A 22949-nucleotide genomic window follows, 5' to 3' on the forward strand; every position below is an offset into this window, starting at 1 on the left:
ACGAGTCTGTCATTCGTCCACTCCATCAATCATCCATTGAAGTAAACGGAACGGAATGGACGTCCCGATGACGAAACGGATGTCCTGGACCCCCCTCTCTTCCAGCCATTTTCCCTCTTCTTATGTCGCCTCTCTCCCCCTCTTCGGTTGTCGCCTCTCTCCCTCTCCCTGTCTCTTGCCTCTCCCTCCCTCCTTCTCTCGCCTCTCTCCCCCTCTTCGGCTGTCGCCTCTCCCTCCCTCCTTCTCTCGCCTCTCTCCCCCTCTTCGGCTGTCGCCTCTCTCCCCCTCTTCGGCTATCACCTCTCTCCCTCTCTCCGTCTCTCGCCAATTAATGTAGGTGTCATATAATAATTAATGTACACTTATGATTATAGGTAGAGGATACAGGAGATTATAATTATTATTAGGGATAAAAAGTAAAGATGAAGGTGACGGAATTTGGTTTAAGATGAATTATACTTTTTAAACAATATTAAAGCTGAAAAAATATGCGAATGGTTTCCCAACCCTTAGTCAATTTGGTTTAAATATATTAAAAATCATGATCATGCATGAAAATGTGTATCATTAATGTATATGACTTAAAACAAGTATGACGGAGATCCAACCTCCATGATGACGCACTCTGAGAACGCCACATGTAGCTATAGGAGAAAAAGACAGAAACCCTATTTTGACTCTTATTTAATTATGACCTGGCGACACGCTGCCATGGGCCACAGCACCTTTTCTCTCTTATTCCTTATTTTCCTAATAATGATACGGCGACACGTGTCATTCATGTCAAAAAAGATGACAATTCCCCAATGATTGTCGGATGTGGCTCATGTTTTTGTGTGCCATGTCAGGATCCATAACCCATTTTAATCAATCATGGCACTACACGTATGCGCCACGTGTAAGGCCATAATTTTTTATTTTTCTTTCTGTTTTTTTTTTCTTCTCAATCTATGAATCACATATAGTGCAACTAAAATCATTCCATTTTTGTATTGGTCCAAGTCGTCTCCTATGAATAAAGTATAAAAAATCTCAGATAATGATTGGTGCATTATGGTATCATTATTCGTGATGCAATAATTTCGTCTTTCTGGAATGACTAGTGCAGCTAATCACTGTGAATACTTTTGATTGGTCCCATTCGATGAATCAAATGACGACACATGGCGCGACATGTTTTTAAGGGGAAATACATTAATACTTAATTCTTAAAAAAATACTGATTCATAAATTTTAAATATGTATATTGACTTAAAAAAAATTTATCCACATAAAGATAAGGTCAAAAAAAATAAAAAATATATCCTAAATCAGAAAATTAATTTCTTTAAAAATATTATGTTGGAAAAATATTTTTGAATACTGTTAAATCCACATAAATCAGAATATCACTCTAAAAAATAGCTTTCATCATTTAAAGCTTGGTAACATGTTGATGTATAAACATGTTTAAATTTTACAGAAACAACCCGATCATTTACATGTTATCAAACACCTAGGAGCATCGGCTATTAATTTGAGTACATTGTGTGAAACTGGAGAAGAATATTACATAGATAGATTACATGTTTTATCTACTCATTCATAAATGGTCAGGTGCCTAATTTATCCCTCTTATAGGAATTCATTAGGCTGATACACTAAAAAAAGTGATCTAGGAAGACCATCCAATGTAAAGGCATGTCCATGATTGTCTAAACGTCTGTCTTTATTTTTCAGTTCAAAATCATATGGAGACTTTTCAAGTCTTAGCTTGCGTTTTCAAGGATACAGTTCTTAATAGATATATATCTGACTATTTTTTGGTAGGGTGGCCTATGAGGTTTGGGTAATAGATGATGTAATTGGATGAATTGTTTGAGAGGGTTTTTGGGGAAAATGGTTGTAGTGCCTGGAAGGTTTATATGAAATACAAAAAAATAATAGAAAATTTATGTGTCTCTAATCTCCCCTCTACCTCCATTATATTGAAAGGAATATCTCTGAATATTTACAACTAACTGAGGACATCATATATACTTGATTTCACCAGCAGATAACATATATATATATATATATTTATATATAATTTTACAAAGAAGTTGTCGGATAGGTAGATTGAATATAATTAAAATATAACTTTTATAATTTATAAACCTAAAATTACTCCCATATATGAGATTATATTTTCCTAAGCCTAGGATATGCATTCGCTTGATTTAAGCTGATGATAAATGTATAAAACATTCATTTAATATTATATTAAAGGTATCAAATACTTCATGAAAAAATTATAGTTTGATAATGTATGAGGCATTTGCCCCCAAATTCACTTATTTAATAAGATATAAACCAACAATTTTTTTGTGGATAAAGGTGTCTGCTGACATACATTGACATGACCTACTAAGTAGAACATCATAAACTCATGGACAGTTCAGATCTCACCTAGGGGTTTCCTATATTGTATGATTGATCATTGTCCTTCTGAAAATATATGGAGAATACAGTTAAGGATCATGTTGGGGATTTTTATTGAGAATAAAGTTATTAGTTACAAAAACAATATCAGAGTAAATATGTAGTTATAAATAAGTTTCCATGGACGTCTCTAAACGGAGCCTCATCCTACACATCACCATAGCTTACTTACTATGGGAGATATGGAAGGGGCAAAATTCTTCCCTTGCTTCAGGTACACCCATGCGCGCAGTGGATATCATGCGTCGAGTCAAGATGTGGCTAAGACATATCCATCAACTCATTCCCCCTCGCGCCTGCAGCTCACCACTTGCCTGCGACCTCCTCTGCTCTTGGGGCATTTCGGCGACCCTTGCTCCCATCCACATTTAACTACGGGTTATCTATTTGCTCCCACCGCCAATCGACATCCTTAAACTGAATGTAGATGGTGTGTCCAAAGGGAACCCGGGCCCAGCAGGGGGAGGCGGTATCCTTCGCAATCATACAGGGAGTATTTTTTTCACTTTCTCCTCTTTCTATGGTGTACAAACTAACATAATAGCCGAAGCTACGGCGATACATGATGGTTTACTCCTCTACGAGGAATGAAACCTTCATAATATCGTCATAGAATCGGACTCACAAGTGTTAGTTGACATGCTCCGTGCAGGTACATGCTCCCAATGGAGAGTACACCGTGTATGGCAGGACATCGTGCGGTGCCGACCTCGCACAATCAGCATTTGTCATCAGTTGCGAGAAGGCAACCAGACAGCAGATGCCCTCGCCAACCACGTGGTACACACACGAACCCCTTATTCTCTATTTCTTTCTTGGCAGGCGCTCCCTCCAACAGCTAGGGGCTGCTATCGCGTCGACCGTCTTGGCTTGCCGACCCTCCGCATGCGTCGCATACTCGCGCCGGCAGGCCCGCGGGATTGGCGGATTGCATGGAACACTCGAGGTGGACGGGCTCATCCTTCCGCCTAATCTGAATCCATATCATCTAAAGCTAGCGGGGTGGACTGCGCCCACCTCGAATGGAGCCTCGCCACGTACTTCACCGTCGCCACGTGTCGGAGGCGAGGACAACTCCAGCGCTGCTCCATCATCGTCACTAGGGGGGCTCCAGTGAGACGTCGACGCGAGCACTTCTCCGAGCACCTGCCAGGTATCACTTATATATCTTTTCCTTTTATGCACATGGGCGTGGACAAGTGGGATCTGAGTGTAATTGGGATATTTATACTCACTCCATGCCTATGAACATTGATAAACACTTCACTTTATAAATAAAATCCCCTTGGGTGGCATCCAGGGCATGGATGGATCAGTCTACGGGCACAACCCCAGGGTTAGCCGTACCCGGCACCGTGTTTTTTGCCGAAAAAAAAAATCACTATCTTCATCTCCCTGGCAAAACAATTGACATCTTCCAGAAAGCATATATTATTACTCCATGTTTAATGATCCTCTACATTTACTTTTGAAACTATTATAATTTTTTTTAATGCATTATACATCTTTCTCTTGGTGGCATGAATTTCTTGACTCACTACGGTTTTTATTTTATAAGTTTTGGGATTATAGGTCACATTATTGATATTTTAATGTATTTATAAATTCATACATCATTATGTATATCTTCTTGTATGTCAGTTTAATTTCCTACCTCTATCTCTATTTCTACCTTTTTGTTTCTCTTTGAATTTATATATTATTTGATTTTAGTTCTTTATTTTATCTTTCTCTCCATATTTATATCCATCTATCAATTGATCTATATTTATCTCTATATGTCCAAATATATGTCTAGCTATGTAGAATTATATCTATCAGTATACTTTTTTCATATATATGTGTTTCTATGTGTGATTATACATGTATCTTTATATATATAAGTAATCCTATATTTATGATCATATACTACCATATTTAATTTAAAATTTTTTATTTTAATGATATATTTATCTATCTTATTATTTTAAAGTGAAACTATGGCCCGGAAAATATTTTTTCAGGATTTTTTCAGTGAATTGATTACATTGATTGGAAATTCTCATGTTTTATGCTTGTACACACACCAATATTATATTTATGATCCTTCCAATTTACTGCAAAATTTTAAGTAGTTTTCTATTATATTACTTGATTTGCATAAATTATGTGCAACAAATTAAGCAGGATTTTTTTAATATTCTACCCTACATGTGTTCATGCAAATTATGCATAGAAACTTTAACTGCGGAATGTGATTTTATCTAAAATGAATAATTAAATCATGAATGCAACTATAATTTTAAAAAATATTTGATTTTACAACATATATAATTCTTAAATTTTATTCATTTTATTGAAAAATAAAATGACACTTTTAGTTCTTTTTTCAAATTTTTGATATGGAAATCACTTTTTCTAGGATTTTAGGTAAATAATTTATTATCTAAGTTGGATTTTTATTTTATTTTTAAATTATTAAATAAATTAATATAATATATATAATCCTATACCAATGAATAAAGCTAATAATAGGCAGTCAAAAAAATTAAAAACATACTCCCAGAAGTAAACTACTAAGACAAATTATAGGTGCGCTCACAAGAAATAGAGCATTATAAATATTTCAAAAATAAATTATATAACTGATTCATTAGTTAGTGAGCTTAAAATTTCTAATTCTTTGTTTATCATCCCAACTTCATGTTCACTTGACATTCTGAAGTTAGTTCATCTTTAGATATTCAAAATATGCTATATTATTCTAAATTAAACTTTATTTTCAATTCAATTAGTTTTTACTATTTCATTGAAAATATCCGTGAAATTTTTACTCCAAATATGTATATACATTAAAATACTAATTTTATGTTGAAATCACACTTACCCTGAATCTCTCATTGGATTCTAATATAATCTAACATTTCTCTATTTCAATACCAACATAATATTTGGAATTATCATGCACATCCATCTTATTTATTGGTAAACAAATTCACTTTTTGATATCTTTAAACTAAAAAATATCTCTTCCAATAATTAAAAACTTAATCCTATTTAATTTTTATATATAATTCATTCACTTTGTTCCAGTATGTCTACCTATATTATTATTTCATCAAAATATAATATTAAATGCTTTGTGTGTTTGAAATGACTTTAAAAAAATTGTTGTGGTCTTTCCATGTTCTGAAACTTTCAATATTCGATTGGGGATTTAGATCTTTGAAGAAGTTATTAAATATCTTTATAATGATTAGAAAGAAAAAAGGGGCACTAAATAAGCTTCTCCTCATTCCTCCAAACTATTTTTCAGGCAGGGTTAATATGTGTTGAAAAATGAATTTCCTTTAGGAATACTCTTTATGTCCATGATCTTTTTAAGGACCGATTCCAACATACACTCAAAACATCAGATAAAAAATATATCTTTTTTCAACTATTCATCATCAGATTTCGCATGGCATTAGTTGTAGACTGTCTAATTGGTGTTCCGTATTTTTGAGGTATTTTTGGTAGTATCTTTGGAATTTTGAAATGCAAAAAATATCATAATTTCCCTATCTGGTGAGCAGCAGTCATAGTGGCAAGGGCTAGCAACATGCAGGCTTGGGCTTCTAGGTTAGTTGATCTGGTCTAGGCTAGTTCAGCCCGTTTCAATCTGGTTCACCCTGTTCAAGACCAAGCCAAAAAATTTCCATGTGTGGATGACGGCACCCTTTGGACCAGTGGGCACACCACTGAACCCCTCCCCCAAAGACTGGTAGGCGAAAAGATGTACTATTGCACAAGTAGTCTAGGAAAGTTTAGATGGCAGTGGTTGATGGAAAACTCAAGTTTGGTGGGTAATTGATGGAGTTGTTGAGATTTTTGTGAGAGATCAGCTAGATATGTTGATGGGGTTTATAGTGAGAAATTAAGATATTTATAGAGAGAAATAGGTGAAAATCAAGAAAGAGAGAGAGAGAAATTGAAAAGTAAGGGAAGTGATTATGGAGATGGAATTTGAAGCGGAAAATTGTTGGATTGTCTGATGAAATTTTATGGGAATAATCTAAAGGTAGGGAAAAAGGTTTAGAGGGACAAATAGAACATTCTAGAGAGATAGAAAAGGTAAAATAAGTCTTTATTACTCTTAGTTATGTTAGTGGATGGCAAACTGAGTGGCCCATGTCTTCAACTTTCCTTTTTTCATGAAAAACTTTTGTTGGTGGCCCACATCAATGGTCTTTAATTATATGTCATGAGTGAAATAATATTGAAGGGGCATATGTCATGTAGTTTGTAAGCTGGTACTAAACCAGCTGTCTTGATAATAGAAGTGAGGTTTTCCTTTCAAGATATTTTGGGTAAATGCGAACAGGACAGTAGTTGATGACATGTGAAGAAAAGGGAATTTTAATATTACTTGTGGACATAGATAAAATATCAAAGCGGAAAGAAATGAAATAAAAAACATAAAGATGTAGAGTAATAAAGATTAAAGCAATACTTTGTTTGAACAATCTGGAGATCAATGAGCCAGCCCACTCAAGTTAGAGAAATAGAAGTTTTAGGTAAAAAACTGGAAGAAGGGTTGGAATATGATGACAATATTCTTATCAATATACACCAACATCCTTCGCATCATATGAGTGGAAAAATTATGAAAAATATATACGATAATTTTGATGAAACGTCTAAATAATTACTACCCTCTTGTGTATCTCACTTCCCTCCAGCTATCCTCTCTCATCATTCTCATGGTCAATCTTATCTCTCTCTGTCTCTCTTATATCTCTCTGTCCTCGTCATTTTCTCCATCTCTCTCCCTAGTTGGGACTTGCCACTTGTACCAATTGCCTGTAGATGGATGGGCACCCTTCCCCAAAATTCAAGGCAATTTTATTTGCAAGTATCAAATTTTAGATGGTCTAAAGGTTATAGAATATTAAGTAACCTCATATAAAAAAACTGAACAGTGTACATTGGTTTTAGGCTAAAATGCTTAAGATAAATTAACTTAACAATTATGTAAAACATGTAGAGTTTTTTAATTGACTCACAAGTGCTCTCATGCTTTTAAGACAAAAACAATAATTTTCTATATAGGAAGAATATCATATGGTTGAATATGATCAGATAGTACACTTCAATCACTGAAGATATACTTAGCTAAAACTTCTTATCACACGTTATTAAAAGGATTATTCGTCTCAGAATAATCCCAATAAACATTATTATGTTGCACTTCTTTTTGCACATCCAGCTTTTTAAGAGAACCTCCTTACAATTTCCCAGGCCTTGATTTAAATGGTTATATGAGCAAGGAAAGCTATCATTAAATGCAATTCATGACACCTAATAACATTTTATCAAATATAATGAATAAATTATACATTTCAGAGTTCAGATAAAAAATGCTTAATTTGTTTAGAAAAGATTCTCTCTCTTAACCACTGAAAACAAAACTCAAAGAGCTACAGACAAGGGACCTATTCCAGCTTTAATGGCCTCCCGCTAGAACTAAATAGAAACTCAACAGACTTTGATTAAAACAAAACAGAGGAACATGGATAAAGAAATAAAGAACCAACCCAGAAGAAGAAAAAAAGAAAGAAAAACAAAAAATGTGAACAGGGAGATAGAGACAAAGAATCAACCAACAATTTTAAAAAGCGGGAAACAAATGGGAAGGAGGAAAAAGTAAAAAAGTGGGGAAATCAATACCCAGAATGGCTTAAAATGTAGGATCAAGGATAAAAATAAGAAAAATAGAAACCCAAAAGGACTTGATTCAATCAAAATAGAGGGAGGAGAAAGAAACAAAGAACCAACATAAAAGGAAAAGAAGGAAAAAATGATAATTAAAAGATCTCAGTTCAAATAAAACAGAAGGCCAAGGAGAAAGAAACGAAGAACCAACCCACAAGAAAAAAAGGGAGAAAATAGTACACGAAAAGGATTAAGGACAACCAAGAACAAACTCACAAGAAAAAAAGAGAAACCTAAAAGGATAACGAAACAACAACCAGTTCTTGAAGGATTAAACAGAGGCCTAGACACATGAGTAAAAAACAGACAAGAGGAACAAGGCCTCAACCAAAGATAAGACCTTTTAGGGTTCTTTTTTTTTCATTTTTTCTCCTTCTGGGTTGGTTCTTTCTTTTTTTCATCCTTGTTCCTCTGTTTTGTTTACAACGAGGGCTTCTGGGTTTTCGTTTTTCTTTTCACTTCTTTTTGTGGGTTGGATATCTGTTTCTTTAACCAAATTCATCTGCTTTCTCTCACCTGACGCCTTCAGAGTTTGTGTTTCCCTTCTATTTCTCTGGGATGTGGGTTGCAATCTTCGTTTCTCTCCCCCCTTTCTTCCTCTGTTTTCCTTCAAAACTGAAGCAAAAAAAAAGGAAAACCCAAAAAGGCAAAATATTAAAAAACAAAAACACAAGGGGACAGCAATGTTGGGCTGGGCATCTGTTTCTTTAACCTAATTGCTTTGCTTCTTTGCCGTGTTGTGGGTTGCAATCTTCGTTTCTCTCCCCCTTGTTCCTCAGTTTTCTTTCAAAACTGAAACAAGAAATTGTTTTTAAAAAAAGGAAAACCCAAAAAAGCAAATTTTAAAACAAAAAACAGAAGGGGACAGCCGTGTTGGGTTGGTAAATCTGTTTCTTTAACCAAAATCCTCTGCTTTCTCTCACCTGAGGCCTTCAGAGCTTCTGTGTTTCCCTCCTTCTTTGCTGGGTTGTGGGTTGCAGCAAACTTCGTTTTTCTCCCCCCCTTGTTCCTCTGTTTTCCTTCAAAACTGAACCAAAAAAAATTTCAAAAGAAAGTTTAATTTTTTTGTAAAAAAAGCAAATATGAAAAAACAAAAACAGAAGGGGACAGCAGTGTTGGGTTGTTAAATCTGTTCCTTTCACCAAATTCCTCTGCTTTCTCTCACCTGAGGCCTTCAGAGCTTCCGTGTTTTCCTCCTCTGCTGGGTTGCGGGTTGCAGCAAACTTCGTTTTTCTCCCCCCTTGTTCCTCTGCTTTCCTTCAAAACAGAACCAAATTTTTAAAAAAAAAAAGTTTAATTTTTGTTAAAAAAAGGAAAACCCAGAAAGGCAAATATGAAAAAACAAAAAAAAAAAAAAACAGAAGGGGACAGTATTCAGGCTCACCCACTGGCGCCGCCGCCGTGTGGCGGAGCTTCAAGCGGCGAATTCATCGAGGCAGATCAGAGCACTGGCCAGACCCCCCCAAATTTCACTCCATCTCTCATCCCCATGCCCTGTAGATCACCCACCACCTCCCTTTTCCAAGGGCGGTAATTCCCAAACCCTAATCTCCGCTCAGAACTCTTCCAACACCTGGCCCTCCCCACCCCGCAAGCAGCCATGGCAGCCCCCCAAAAGAAGAACAACAACAACAAGAAGAGAGAGAAACAAGAGAGAGAGAAAGGTGTGATTTTTAGCAGGGGAAGAGAGAGGAAGTGGAGATGGAGTTTGGGCTGGACGAGGAGGAGAGGAGAGAGGAAGGAAGAAGGGAGATGGCAGAGGAGGAGTTTTTGAGGGCTGTGAGAGGGTTTGGGCCGAGCAAGAGGAAGAAGAGGTCGGCTCGGCAGAGAAGGCTTGTTATTGGGCCGTTTTCTCCTCCGGCGCCGCCGGCTAACTCTTCCTCTGTAAGTATGGTGTTTTTCGATACAATTCCTGTAAAAAAATTCAACTTTGATGGGTTTACAAGGAGTCTGGTGGAATTTGTGCGGCCTGGATTAACTGGGTGTGGAAGCTGGAAATCTGATGATCGATCTGAAGTTTGGAACTTTGGATTGGGGGTTTCTAGGAGAGTGGATTTGTCATTTTTTTGTTTTTTTTTTCGCAGAAGGGTAAGTGGGTGGGAGCCGTTGAAATGTGGATCTGATAGAATTTGGGTGTGGAAGCTATTGAAAATGGCAATCCATATAAAGTTTGGAACTTTGGATTGTGAGTTTCTAGGGGAGTGGATTTGTCATTTTCTTGTTTTTTTTCGCAGAAGGGTAAGTGGGTGGGAGCCGTCGAAATCTGGATCTGATAGAATTTGGGTGTGGAAGCTATTGAAAATGGCAAACCATATAAAGTTTTGAAGTTCGGATTGGGGGTTTCTAGGGGAGTGGATTGTCGGGTTTTTTTTGTTTTTTTTTTGCAGAAGGGTAAGTGGGTGGGATTGAGGACAGAGGTTTGAGAAAAACGATTCAAACCTTTGGAGAGTGAGCCGTTCGGATTTGAATCTGATGGAATATGTACGGTGGAAAATCAACACGGCCCTGATGTTAGTAAAATAGCAAAGAATCTACTTTTAGAATGTAAGGAAAAGCGCAACGATGGATTTTTTTCTTTCGTTTCATTTTTTTTGGCTGAAGGGGAAGTAAACAGCAGAGTTTACCAAGAACAAGTCAACCCTGAACACAAAAGGCGTTAATTAATAGGAAAAAAAACAGACATGGTTTGATTCAATTATCGTTCACGTATTAGGATCAGGAAAGAAAACGCTCAGCCTTCGATTGTGGTACAAAATGTTAAAAAAATCGAAAATAGTAACAGAAGATTCAGTAAATTATAGTCGGATAACAAATTCATCAAGAACGTCGAGTCCCAGGCTATGAATTTTCGTATCCAAATTTTTATAAAAGAATACTTTAAATAGTAAAAAGGTGTTTTCTTATTTCTATTGCAGGCCACTGAGGTAGGCTTTGGCATATCCGATTTTTACTTCGACGTAAGCATAATCTTGTCCCAAAATATCCAATCTACCGCAGTATTCTGGTTCAGATCAGTATATATTTCCTTGTTTATCTTGCAGCAAAACAGGGGATTATTGAGATTTCTCCTCCAGAAAGAACTACGAAAAAGTGATGTAGGGTCTCTGGGAAGAATGGTACTTCCAAAGGTCAGAACTTTAATGCTCATGATCTAGATGACTGTAATACATAGATGGATGGCTGTTGATTCCACTACGACAGAGGCGTCAATGTGAACACTGAAAGACATCACAAAGTCAACATCAAAGTCAAAGTCAAATAAGATGGTTGACTTTGTTTTGATGCCACGTTGAAGGGGCTGGCAATCACTGTAACAAGAATTTAGCAAGTTGATAGTTGTTGTCAACGTCAACATCACAGTCAACGCCAATGACGGTCAATGGCTTTGACAGTTGGGGGACAGTTGACGCTTGCCAAACCCCAGTTTCCACACTTTTTTCTACAATAATTATCACCTTAATTATCTCTTCAATTTTATTATTGTAAAAAAGTCTTCAAAAAAATTTCTTTCTAAAAAAAGTAATTAATAACCACTCAGAAGTAACAATTGCAGAAAGAAGCGGAAGCCCATTTGCCAATCCTCATGGCAAGAGAGGGAATCTACATGTGCATGGAAGATATGGAAACTTTTCACACCTGGACATTCAAGTACAGGTAAAAAATGCTCAACACACAAAAATTTGTGCATAGTTAATGATGAAGATCTATCTTTCTCTCTTCCTGCTGGTGACTGCATTCTTATCTTTCCTATCAAGTGGAAAATAATTTATTATTGCTTTTACTGACTATTAGTGCATAGTTTATGATGAAGATCTATCTCTTTCTCTTTCTACTGGAGACTGCATTCTCATCTTTCCTATCGAGTAGAAAATGATTTATTATTATTTCTACTGGAGATGCAAGTTGCAAGAGAAAGGGTGCATCGTAAACTTAGCTGTATCTCTGCGTATATAAGCGAGGGATCTTAATAGATTCTTGTTTTTTTCTGCAAATTCGCTTCTTCAGATCCAATCTCACATGTTTCTATAACTCACATGTTGTATTCAGAGGTTACCTAAGCCTGCAAACTAAGAAACAGCATAATCAAAACCAGTTGGCATCGATTCATTGATTAAATTAAAGATTCAACTTTGGTAGCTGAGAATTATAGCGCTGGATTACTTTATATTCTTCTTATTTTCTTTTCCGACGCAATCGATCAGATTCTGGCCGAATAACAAGAGCCGGATGTACATCCTCGAGAACACGGGTAAGTAGAATCACATCCAATCCCAAAATCCCAAAAGAAAACCCAATCCTGATCTTCAAATTCAGGGGAATTCGTCAAGAGGCACGGATTAAAGCTCGGCGACTTCGTCATGCTCTACAGAGACGATTACAGGCAGAGATATGTACTAACCCCAACTTTGCCACTCCATACCCGCCCAGACGAATCAAGAACGCATCAATCAGTCAAATCATTGCAGGTAATTCGAGGGCAAAAAGCATCATACCGCGAGGCGCCAGCGGCTCCAATTAACGATCGATCCGGCAATATCAGCGAGAATCTGGCAGCGGAGGATGCCAATTTCTACGACGGGTACATATACGATGAAGCGTGCCAGGAGATGGACGCGGCCTTCGCCTTCTCCGCCGATTTCACAGTGGGATTGCCGGATCGGATTCTGGACAGTCCCGCCGCTTTGGAGTCCGTTCCGAGCTTGGGATCGATCGAAAATCTGTCGCTCGAGGATTTCTCGTGAGAGGCTTTTCTTCGTTGATCTTCTTCCTCTTCCTCTCCGCCCTTGCCGAGGAATAAGACGAGCTCCGGAGGAGCTCCCATGGCGCCCGAGCTCGTGTACATGCTCTCTGGCAAATCTTGCCATGAACGAGGATGAGTATATATATATAGAGAGAGAGAGGTGGGATTTTGCATAAAGCCCCCTCCTTTTTCATTTACTTTGCATGTTGGTCTCCAGGATCTCTGGTGTGTTTTTTGTCACTTGGTGTGGGGTTAGAGGGAATGGCTTCTGCTCGTCAACTCGCGCCTTCATCAAAATTGGAGCCTTCCTAGTAATGATGTTCCAGTATTTTTGCGGAAAGCCCCCTCCTTTTTCAAGTACTTTGCATGTTGCCCTCCAGGATCTCTGGTGTGTTTTTCGTCACTGTGTGCGGGGTTAGAGGGAATGGTTTCTGCTCGTCAACTCGCGCCTTCATCAAAATTGGAGCCTTCCTAGTAATGATGTTCCAGTATTTTTGCGGAAAGCCCCCTCCTTTTTCAAGTACTTTGCATGTTGGTCTCCAGGATTTCTGGTGTTTTTCGTGTGGGGTTAGAGTGAATGGCTCCTGCTCGTCAACTCACGCCTTCGTCAAAATTGGAGCCTTCCGAGTAATGATGTTCCAGTACTTTTGCGGAAAGGCCCCTCCTTTTTCAAGTACTTTGCATGTTGCCCTCCAGGATCTCTGGTGTGTTTTTCGTCACTGTGTGCGGGGTTAGAGGGAATGGTTTCTGCTCACAACTCGCGCCTTCGTCAAAATTGGAGCCTTCCGAGTAATGATGTTCCGATACTTTTGCGGAAAGGCCCCTCCTTTTTCAAGTACTTTGCATGTTGCCCTCCAGGATCTCTGGTGTGTTTTTCGTCACTGTGTGCGGGGTTAGAGGGAATGGTTTCTGCTCGTCAACTCGCGCCTTCGTCAAAATTGGAGCCTTCCGAGTAATGATGTTCCAGTATTTTTGCGGAAAGCCCCCTCCTTTTTCAAGTACTTTGCATGTTGCCCTCCAGGATCTCTGGTGTGTTTTTCGTCACTGTGTGCGGGGTTAGAGGGAATGGTTTCTGCTCGTCAACTCGCGCCTTCGTCAAAATTGGAGCCTTCCGAGTAATGATGTTCCGGTACTTTTGCGGAAAGGCCCCTCCTTTTTCAAGTACTTTGCATGTTGCCCTCCAGGATCTCTGGTGTGTTTTTCGTCACTGTGTGCGGGGTTAGAGGGAATGGTTTCTGCTCGTCAACTCGCGCCTTCGTCAAAATTGGAGCCTTCCGAGTAATGATGTTCCAGTATTTTTGCGGAAAGCCCCCTCCTTTTTCAAGTACTTTGCATGTTGCCCTCCAGGATCTCTGGTGTGTTTTTCGTCACTGTGTGCGGGGTTAGAGGGAATGGCTTCTGCTCGTCAACTCGCGCCTTCGTCAAAATTGGAGCCTTCCGAGTAATGATGTTCCGATACTTTTGCGGAAAGGCCCCTCCTTTTTCAAGTACTTTGCATGTTGCCCTCCAGGATCTCTGGTGTGTTTTTTGTCACTTGGTGTGGGGTTAGAGGGAATGGCTTCTGCTCGTCAACTCGCGCCTTCATCAAAATTGGAGCCTTCCGAGTAATGATGTTCCGGTACTTTTGCGGAAAGGCCCCTCCTTTTGCATGTTGCCCTCCAGGATCTCTGGTGTGTTTTTCGTCACTGTGTGCGGGGTTAGAGGGAATGGTTTCTGCTCGTCAACTCGCGCCTTCATCAAAATTGGAGCCTTCCGAGTAATGATGTTCCGGTATTTTTGCGGAAAGGCCCCTCCTTTTTCAAGTACTTTGCATGTTGCCCTCCAGGATCTCTGGTGTGTTTTTCGTCACTGTGTGCGGGGTTAGAGGGAATGGCTTCTGCTCGTCAACTCGCGCCTTCGTCAAAATTGGAGCCTTCCGAGTAATGATGTTCCGGTACTTTTGCGGAAAGGCCCCTCCTTTTTCAAGTACTTTGCATGTTGCCCTCCAGGATCTCTGGTGTGTTTTTCGTCACTGTGTGCGGGGTTAGAGGGAATGGCTTCTGCTCGTCAACTCGCGCCTTCGTCAAAATTGCGGCCTCCGAGTAATGATGTTCCCGGATTTTGCAGAAGCATCCGTAGGCATAAGATAAGCTTTGACATTCATTAGGCACAAGAGTAATGAAAATTATTTCTAATGGATGATAAATTTTGACATTCATTGGGCACAAGAAGAAAATATTTGTGAGCTCCCACAATGGTTCTCATCAAAAAATACCCAAAGAAGCATGTTAATTATGAGCAAAATCCCAATTCTTCAACGATATTAAAGCAATTGTCCAATTGTAGAGTATAATTTATGGCATGGTGTTACAAGGTGTCAAAAAATGTGGTGTCCTCTGATCAGTTGCCAAATAGTTTTACAATGCGCATCGAAAAAGTAAACGTGATATATTGTGTTAAACAACGGACGATTTTGACTCATACGGTCTGGCTTTAGGAAGATGTTAGACTCGCCAACAAGAAGAAAACCCTAAGTCATTTGAGAGACTTGCATAGATGAAGGATTATAAGTATAAAGTGACAATGCATGAATTACGAGGTTAATTCTATGTAATTTACATGCTTTATGCGTCAAAACTATTATACATCTTTGTTATTAAGCTTATAGTGACAAAATATATGTTTAAGATATATTCTGATTATTTTAGATTTCTTGTCATTTCTAAGGATTTTTTTAGCATCATATTCGGAAGAAAAAAAATTCTGAGTTGGCATATCTTTTAATGATTTTTTTAACATTACACTCTGGAAGATATTATTTGAATTAGAAATATATTTTCATGACTAATATTTTATTCAATAGAATTTTTTTGATGATTTTAAGTCTTCAATTCCTGCCCTGTCATGTGTCACCTATTGGTTTGATCGATTGGAAAACTGATAACATGCATCTTGCTATTATTATTTAATTTTAATGAATAAATATCATGCTTTTATGCATGTTATCAGCTAACAATTGCAGTTTATCCACTGACATGTAAAATTAAGTGTGATTCATTGGCTGAAATTCATATCATTTTATGAATAATTGTCTATTTTACGTGTGGTTTGTCTTTTCCAAGTTCAAGCCACTTCTATGATACTATATTATTAATTTAAATGTTCCATGACTGAAAACAATGAGCTGAAATGCATGATTATCAGAGGCAAAGAAAGAAAACCAAGTTAACTCTTATAGTTAAATTAATTAAGCTTTATAGGCCAAACTAATTAGTTCTCTTAACTTACCTTTTGTGTCTTAATTTTATTTCAGGAGACATATAATCATAGAGAACTAAATTCTTAATCTAATGGGCATAATTTGATTGAAAAACGTAATATAGATTTAAAAATATTGAGTCTTGAAGTTTAAACAGATATATAAGTGGATATTTTATGAATTTTCAGTAAGTAGAAGGTGCAAATAAACAACAAAAGTGTTTTGGCCCCCAATGGCAGGAGGCAGCACCCTAGCAGCCCAAGGGAGATTATGTATCTCCATCTCTCTATCTATGTCTCTTTTTCTTTGTATCCCTTTGTTTGTATCTGTCTCTCTCTCTATCTACCTTTCTATCTGTGTATGTATCTGGTTCTCTCTCTCTCTCTCTCTCTCTCTCTCTCTCTCTCTCTCTCTCTCTCTCTCTCTCTCTCTCTCTCTCTCTCTCTCTCTCTCTCTCTCTCTCTCTCTTTCTCAGTATCTCTATGTCTCTACCTATCTTTGTGTATCTCTCTGTCTCTCTCTCCATGATATATTACCTGAGAAATCCTCAATTAATCGAGTGTGTACTCATGTTTCCTTGGTCGAAATCGAATGGATTTACATTATTTACCTGATCATTCCTTCTTGGTAAAAAACTCATCAATCCATCAAACGAGGAGTGAGAATCATCCCCAACATGATGTAATCCTCCAAAACCGAAGAACGCGATAACTAATGAGCTTTGAACTTGATTTAAGAACTACCTTTTGAGGATTCTAGGTTGAAATATGTAATCCTTCTGAATTTTGATTTGGATCAAGTATAATTTGTGAGTATACTAGAAAATTTCAGCGACTTGGATTAATTTTTTCTCTGTTTTTGCATGGATTTATCCCTTGTTTTTCAACCAAAGATCATGATTGGAGGAAGTAGATTATTTGTTGAGTGCTCTTTCCACAGGTATAAAATCTGTGCATTTATGTTAAGGTTAGGCCCCCAAATCTTTTTTTTGACCACTTCATCCTTGGGTGAGTCACAATTTTTTGGGTATTGACTTTTGGAGGCCATACTGCAATAATCAAACCTCCCATGTGGATGTTTTTTGCTTCTATGGAATCATTCTTTGTAACATTTACATCCAAAGCTTAATCAGCCAAACCTGACATCATTCGCTTGGTCGATTCCTTGACTTTTACTAGACTTCATAATCTGGTCATTTTATATGCATTGATTCTGAAAATTTTAAGTAATTCCGTGTATTCTCTTAGAATTCCCATATTTATACAATAATTATTATTTCCTTGTCTAGTTTTTGGAAGTGTTATATTAGTGATATTATATTAGTATGTTCACCCTCATTTCCCCAAAAGTCAATGTGTAAGTCAAACTCAATGCTTTGAATTGTCCATTGATTTTGTTATTTAAAAATATTTAATTATAAAGAAATCTCAATTCTTATATTATCCCCTTTCTAAAAATCTAAAAAGGTATCAAGTTCTCTCTCATAAATTAGTTTTTTGTATGTTTTGACTCTCACTAATTTATTTACCTTTGACTCTGTAAAATCTATGGATTAGTGTGTATACCTTATAATAAATTATAAATATATTAATCCAATTAAACAAATAGTCCAAAATGAGATTTGATGGGTACACATTATTTTACTCAAGATTGTATACTTTGGTGCGTTCATAACTATTTATAAAATATAAATATAATGTGTGAATGTATATGTGTGTGTGTGTCTTAAAAAGAATGCAAAAATCGCTCCCCATCGCTTAAAACTTATTTTAATTATTTTTGGAACTTCCCAGAAACAAAAATCTATTGGTAAGATTTGTCTTTACCAAAGTTTCACGTAATTAAAAATGAATTAAAATAATTTAAAGTATATTCATTCCGAAGATTAAGACATGAAGATAGGTATGACTTAAAATATGTTCATCCCTTTTGACATTAATGTGAGGATACATGATAGCAATAAAGATGTGTGAATGGTGACATATATTATGCATGAGTCTCTAACCTGTGTCTCTAACCTTCTATCCCTCCAAGTGGGAATTTTGGTACTTTCCTTGATTTATCTGGCCTTTTTTAGATATTCATTTACCATTTTGGTGGCAAAGAAGGCACGGATGGAGATAAATTTGAGTATTTCAACATTTTGAAGGGGATGCCAAAGAATTCAGAATCCATGATGCAACTGTCACAGACCATTCTTCCTTTTCTTAGGTCATGAAATTAAGATGGGCAAATACCTGAAAATATCTTTAAGACTATAATCAATCAAAAATCTAGTAAAAAACATACAATTTGAGTGTAGACTTCATTCGTATCATTCTTTTTTTAAAGGATTCATTGATATCTTTCTACTTTAAACTATGACACCTTACATCGAAATAGTGATAACTTTTCCACAAAGTCGACGCAGTTCTACCGAAGTCAACGTAATTCAGACGCCTTTTTTAAGATCGTAGGACACACAAGCATCAGCAGCCATCTTCATCTGAAAGTAGAGAATATCATCTTTCAGTAAATCATCTTAAAATATGATTAATTTCTTCCAAAAGAAATCTTAAATTACGATTACATATCCATAAATTCAGTCTCATTATGTATGATGAACTATTAATGGAATCTGAGAAGGAAAAATATTTATTTTTATCCTTTAACAAGTTAAAAAATTGCATCAAAGCCATCACCTGCAAGGCATTGACCACTTGCTTCGTACACAAACCCAAGAACCCCAACGTGAATATAGCAATGAAGGCAGGTCCTTGTTTGACGACATTATCGATAATCTGAACCAAATAAAGGCAAAAAACCAAAAAAATTAAAGCCAAGCATTGGAAGTTAGTCATTAAAGATGGAAAAAAAGGAACGAAGTCGGAGAGGACGAGAACGAACTTTGAACATACTTTCCGGCTGCTTTCCAGCAAGGATGAAAAGGGATAGATAAGTTATCTGCCATATTTTGAAAAGCAAAAGCATTTAAAATCATAAAAAAAATCTATTAACTTTGATACAATGACCTGACCTCTGATCCGATGCAGCAGAAGCCCACCCATGAACAGTCGATGCCTGTAGTATGTTCTCAAAAGCCACGGTGAAATATCATCTATTTCCTTGTGACTATTCTTGCCAAGGAGTAAAGAGCTGCGTTGAATGAGAAGATAAGCAGCAATAACTTTCTTTCAATAAAAAAAGGATAAGCAGCAATAACTTAATTGATATCATTGTTTTTTTTTCAATCAACAGAAGCAAGAGAACTGACCTGTACATTTGTAGCCAGTGGCTGGCAATGTCCAAGGTGAGTAATCCCAGAAAGATAAGACCAGGTCTGTCAAAAATTATCATAAAATGAAATAATAATTTTGCTTCAGTTAAATAATAAAGTTATTTTTCCTCTTAACAACCTGTAAATTTGGGAGAGGATCACCAGCAAACAAACCGTGCTGACCCTGAATATTTAAATCACAAGTTATATCTCTGAATGTCAATCTGAATAAAAATCTCAATCGCGGGAATTATCAATCTAGGAAAAAAGGGTTTTGAATAGAACACATTTCATCCACTGTGAAACTTGTGTGAAGAACCTGTCGGTCACCATGTCCAACGCAGCGCCAAGTGTTGAAACTGTTTGAACAGAGAAGGTTAAGAGCACAATTTGAGCCCCAAGAAGTGGGAAGTGATTATTAGGTAACAGAATTTCAAAGGTCTTGATTCATGTCTGTACCAACAGAAAGCACACAAAATTGCATGTAGCACTCCTGCACGGCGGAATCACAACCCTGCAGGCTTGGAGAGAGAAGAGGGAGAGAAAGAGAGAGGGACAGAGAGAGCGGAGGAACAGAGAGAGCGAGAGAGAGATGGAGAGAGAGAGGGAGAGAGAGATGGAGAGAAGTGATAAACTCTCTTTCTCTCTCTGTTTCTTTCTAATTGAAAGAGAGAAATTTCCACTGAAAGAAGAGATTCAAGCTGCCCAGAGTTGGAGAGAGAAGAGGAGAGAGAGAGAGAGGGACAGAAGTGATAAAATCTCTGTCTCTATCTCTCTCCAAGTGAAAGAAGGAGATTTCCACTGAAAGAAAAGATTCAGAGCTGCCCAGAGTTGGAGAGAGAGGAGAAGAGAGAGAGAGAGGGATGGTCGGAGAAAGAGAGGAAGAGAAGTGATAAAGTCTCTCTCTCTCTCTCTCTCTCTCTCTCTCTCTCTCTCTCTCCTAATCTTTCTCCTACGCTGAGCAGCTATGATTCCTTTCTTTCAGTGAAATTTCTGAAAAATACATTTTTCTGTTCCAACCATTGTTGAGCCAAGCCAAAAATAGATTTTATCATGTGAAATCTAATTGAATTCCTCCTTCCGATTGTGGCAGTGACCCCCCCCTCTGTAACTGGAATTCACTTGAAAAGAAGAATTAAGGCATAAACTCTTGAAACATAGAATGACATTAATCATCCTCATCAAAGTAAACAATTTTTTCTTTCTGGTCTTGAAGAGCTCTTTTCAAGATGTCCCTTCATTTTTAGAAATCGCCTCATTGCTCATTCTATTTTATAGTCATCTCTGTTTTCCCATCATTCATCTTCCGAGGAATATTTTCACCGGTTCAAAATCAATCTTCCGCATTTTTTGGGATTTTCTGATGAAAATATCTATATATGTGATGAAATGTTTTTCATAAATAAGATTTACCTTGGTTCAGCTTGCGAGCAAACCAACCATCCACGCCGTCGAACACAAAACTATGAAAATAACAATTCTCAGTATTACATATATAGAAGGTTAAGGATGCAACTCTATCACATACTATAATTTCAGAATTCACAGCTTACCTAATAAAATAAAGAGCAGAGAATAGCTTCTTGTTCGTCAAGCAAAATGCAAATGCCACACAGTTCATCAGTATCCTCATATATCCTGCAAGCATAAGCGCCAGCGAATTACTTAAATATGTGAAAAAAACAACGTTAGAACTGAAATAATCTTATATGATCATGAAAGATATAAGAATGTGAATTCAGTACACAAAATTATACGATGGATAATTTCCAAGTATGATTCTGGAAAGAAATGATAGTATTCATAAACAACTCGATAAACTCACCCACTATATTCGGAATGTAAAGATATATGGAGAGTGGATCGCCCGACGATGAATCAGAAGCTACACCTCCTTCTTCATGTCTGAAACAGCTCACTAGCCGAGAATCGCTCAACTTGTTTCTTCTGAATCATAAATTCAACAAAAAAAGAAAAAAATCAAAGCCGAAGTGCCAAAGAAGAACAACCAAAGCAAAGCTCCTCCTTCGTTAGATTAGAAAATTCTTCAGTAGAGGATGGTGATCACCTGGTTCGTCTCAAAGAACTTAAATGAAGAACAGGCGTGCAGAGATGATTAAAACCCAGTTCCTTTCTCATGTTCAAGCCAGGGATTTGAGTCTTGAATTCCTTAAGAAAACACCTTGGATAGGATTCTCCGCATCTAAGTTGGCCAGCGAGAAGAACCCACGTCGTCATTTCCAAAAGAACATCAAGGGTCGTCAATCGATCCACCTGAAGAACCTCCGAAATTGTCGAAGATCGAAATTTGAGGGGAAGAAAGTAGAGAAATCGGAAGAACTGGCCAAGGGTGGAATTTGTCAGGAATATTTTGTGCAGTGTGAATTTGGTCGCGTATTTAAAGCGAGCGAAGACGATGGGAAGTATTATCTTGAGATCAAGATTGTATTTTTTCGATTGGCAGAAATATTTACTGAGAAATGGAATTATATGAGCAGATTCACTGAGAACAATTTTTGTAAGAGTAATCTCACCTTTTAGAACATTTTTCAAGAATTTTTAGCTTGATATTATTCCATTTAAAGATTATATTTCTCATTCTTTCTGAATTCCAACTTTAACAACAATCTCCCCATTAGGATTGGACGGATGACGGAAGACAGGACGAAGTCATTTCTGTCATTAGTCCTAATTCCGGCCATCGGTCATCCATCATGGGATGGATGACAGGACGAAGTCATTTCTGTCATTAATCAACTGTCATCTGTGAGGTGGGTGCCTGGGTCGAGAGGGAGAGAGAGCAAGAGAGCTCGAGAGAGGGAGGACGCCATTTGCATCATTTCTATCATCTGTTTCGTTCTTCGTCACACGCAAGCAACTGCACGGGACTGATGATGGATTGGTGACGACGATGAAATGCACACGGATGATAGTCAGGGGGGAAATGTGGACCAATGAACGGATGACTGAACGTACAGTCGTTCACTCCTGTCCCATCTGGTCATAATGATCATCCGTCCTTCGTCCTCTGTTCCTACTCATCGTCGTCCATCAATTCCATCCCTAAAATTAGGGTGATTCTAGAGGATCATGTGTAAATATTTTGCAAAAAATGAGATAATTAAGACCCCTATCTTGTATGTCAAGTGGGGAAATGGAATGTCAAATAAAGTTTGTTGTGCAAGCTCTTCTTGCTTTGGATATTTTAAAATGTAGAGAGAAATAAGAATAAATCCATATGATAAGACAAGGGAATAGCTCTCATGTTAGTTATTTATATTTATTATCATATTATATGTAATACTCATAAATTTAACTAATGTTTGAAGATTGATCAAGTATTTTTTTAATGAGATAAAATAATTTATAATCCTTAATGACAGAAATTATAAAATTTAATCTGATAATAAATGGCTCCCTTATTCGGGTTATGTCTAAGGCCGCAGATAGTCATATCAAGTGAAATCAGACTGAAAGATGTAGCTACTTTATGAGATAACTGAAGTCACAAAAGTCAATAT

General features: G+C 37.3%; 1 protein-coding gene, 1 long non-coding RNA gene and 1 pseudogene across 6 annotated transcripts; 1 reads left to right on the forward strand and 2 right to left on the reverse strand.

Moving 5' to 3' along the window:
- Positions 1-8405: 8405 nt before the first annotated feature.
- Positions 8406-9717, reverse strand: LOC144716119 (uncharacterized). Of its 2 annotated transcripts, none has more exons than XR_013584820.1 (5): positions 9578-9717; positions 9359-9450; positions 9117-9220; positions 8906-8985; positions 8406-8808 (listed from the first exon to the last, which is right to left on the reverse strand). It is a non-coding gene; the product is annotated as an uncharacterized LOC144716119 (long non-coding RNA). The 2 variants fall into 2 exon arrangements; XR_013584819.1 differs by having other exon boundaries at positions 9359-9442; positions 9578-9715.
- Positions 9718-9894: 177 nt separating this feature from the next.
- On the forward strand, positions 9895-13136 carry LOC144716118 (B3 domain-containing protein LFL1-like). Of its 3 annotated transcripts, none has more exons than XM_078591171.1 (6): positions 9895-10077; positions 11109-11321; positions 11747-11847; positions 12396-12442; positions 12508-12584; positions 12660-13136. In XM_078591171.1, exons 1-6 carry the CDS (start codon positions 9895-9897, stop codon positions 12933-12935), a joined length of 897 nt encoding a protein of 298 aa, XP_078447297.1. In that variant the 3' UTR covers positions 12936-13136. The 3 variants fall into 3 exon arrangements, with proteins under 3 accessions (XP_078447297.1, XP_078447298.1, XP_078447296.1); XM_078591172.1 differs by having other exon boundaries at positions 11109-11150; positions 11235-11321; positions 12508-13136; XM_078591170.1 differs by having other exon boundaries at positions 12508-13136.
- A 5270-nt stretch (positions 13137-18406) lies between these two features.
- LOC144716147 (putative CDP-diacylglycerol--inositol 3-phosphatidyltransferase 2) lies at positions 18407-21842 on the reverse strand (annotated as a pseudogene). The gene is made up of 11 exons (XR_013584827.1): positions 21497-21842; positions 21254-21375; positions 20982-21066; positions 20842-20891; positions 19748-19787; positions 19568-19612; positions 19426-19491; positions 19189-19307; positions 19059-19115; positions 18854-18952; positions 18407-18657 (listed from the first exon to the last, which is right to left on the reverse strand). The product of XR_013584827.1 is annotated as a putative CDP-diacylglycerol--inositol 3-phosphatidyltransferase 2 (transcript).
- Positions 21843-22949: the final 1107 nt, after the last annotated feature.

This window comes from Wolffia australiana, chromosome 20 (genome assembly GCF_029677425.1).
Source record: "Wolffia australiana isolate 7733 chromosome 20, ASM2967742v1".
NCBI classification, from domain to species: Eukaryota; Viridiplantae; Streptophyta; class Magnoliopsida; order Alismatales; family Araceae; genus Wolffia; species Wolffia australiana.

Excerpts from the sequence above, each read along its gene's own strand:
- LOC144716118 (XM_078591170.1), top strand. The coding sequence starts at position 9,895 with ATGGAGTTTGGGCTGGACGAGGAGGAGAGGAGAGAGGAAGGAAGAAGG. Across the intron at positions 11,322-11,746 it reads GAAGAATGGTACTTCCAAAG|AAAGAAGCGGAAGCCCATTT; the intron begins GTCAGAACTTTA and ends TAACAATTGCAG. Across the intron at positions 11,848-12,395 it reads ACCTGGACATTCAAGTACAG|ATTCTGGCCGAATAACAAGA; the intron begins GTAAAAAATGCT and ends GCAATCGATCAG.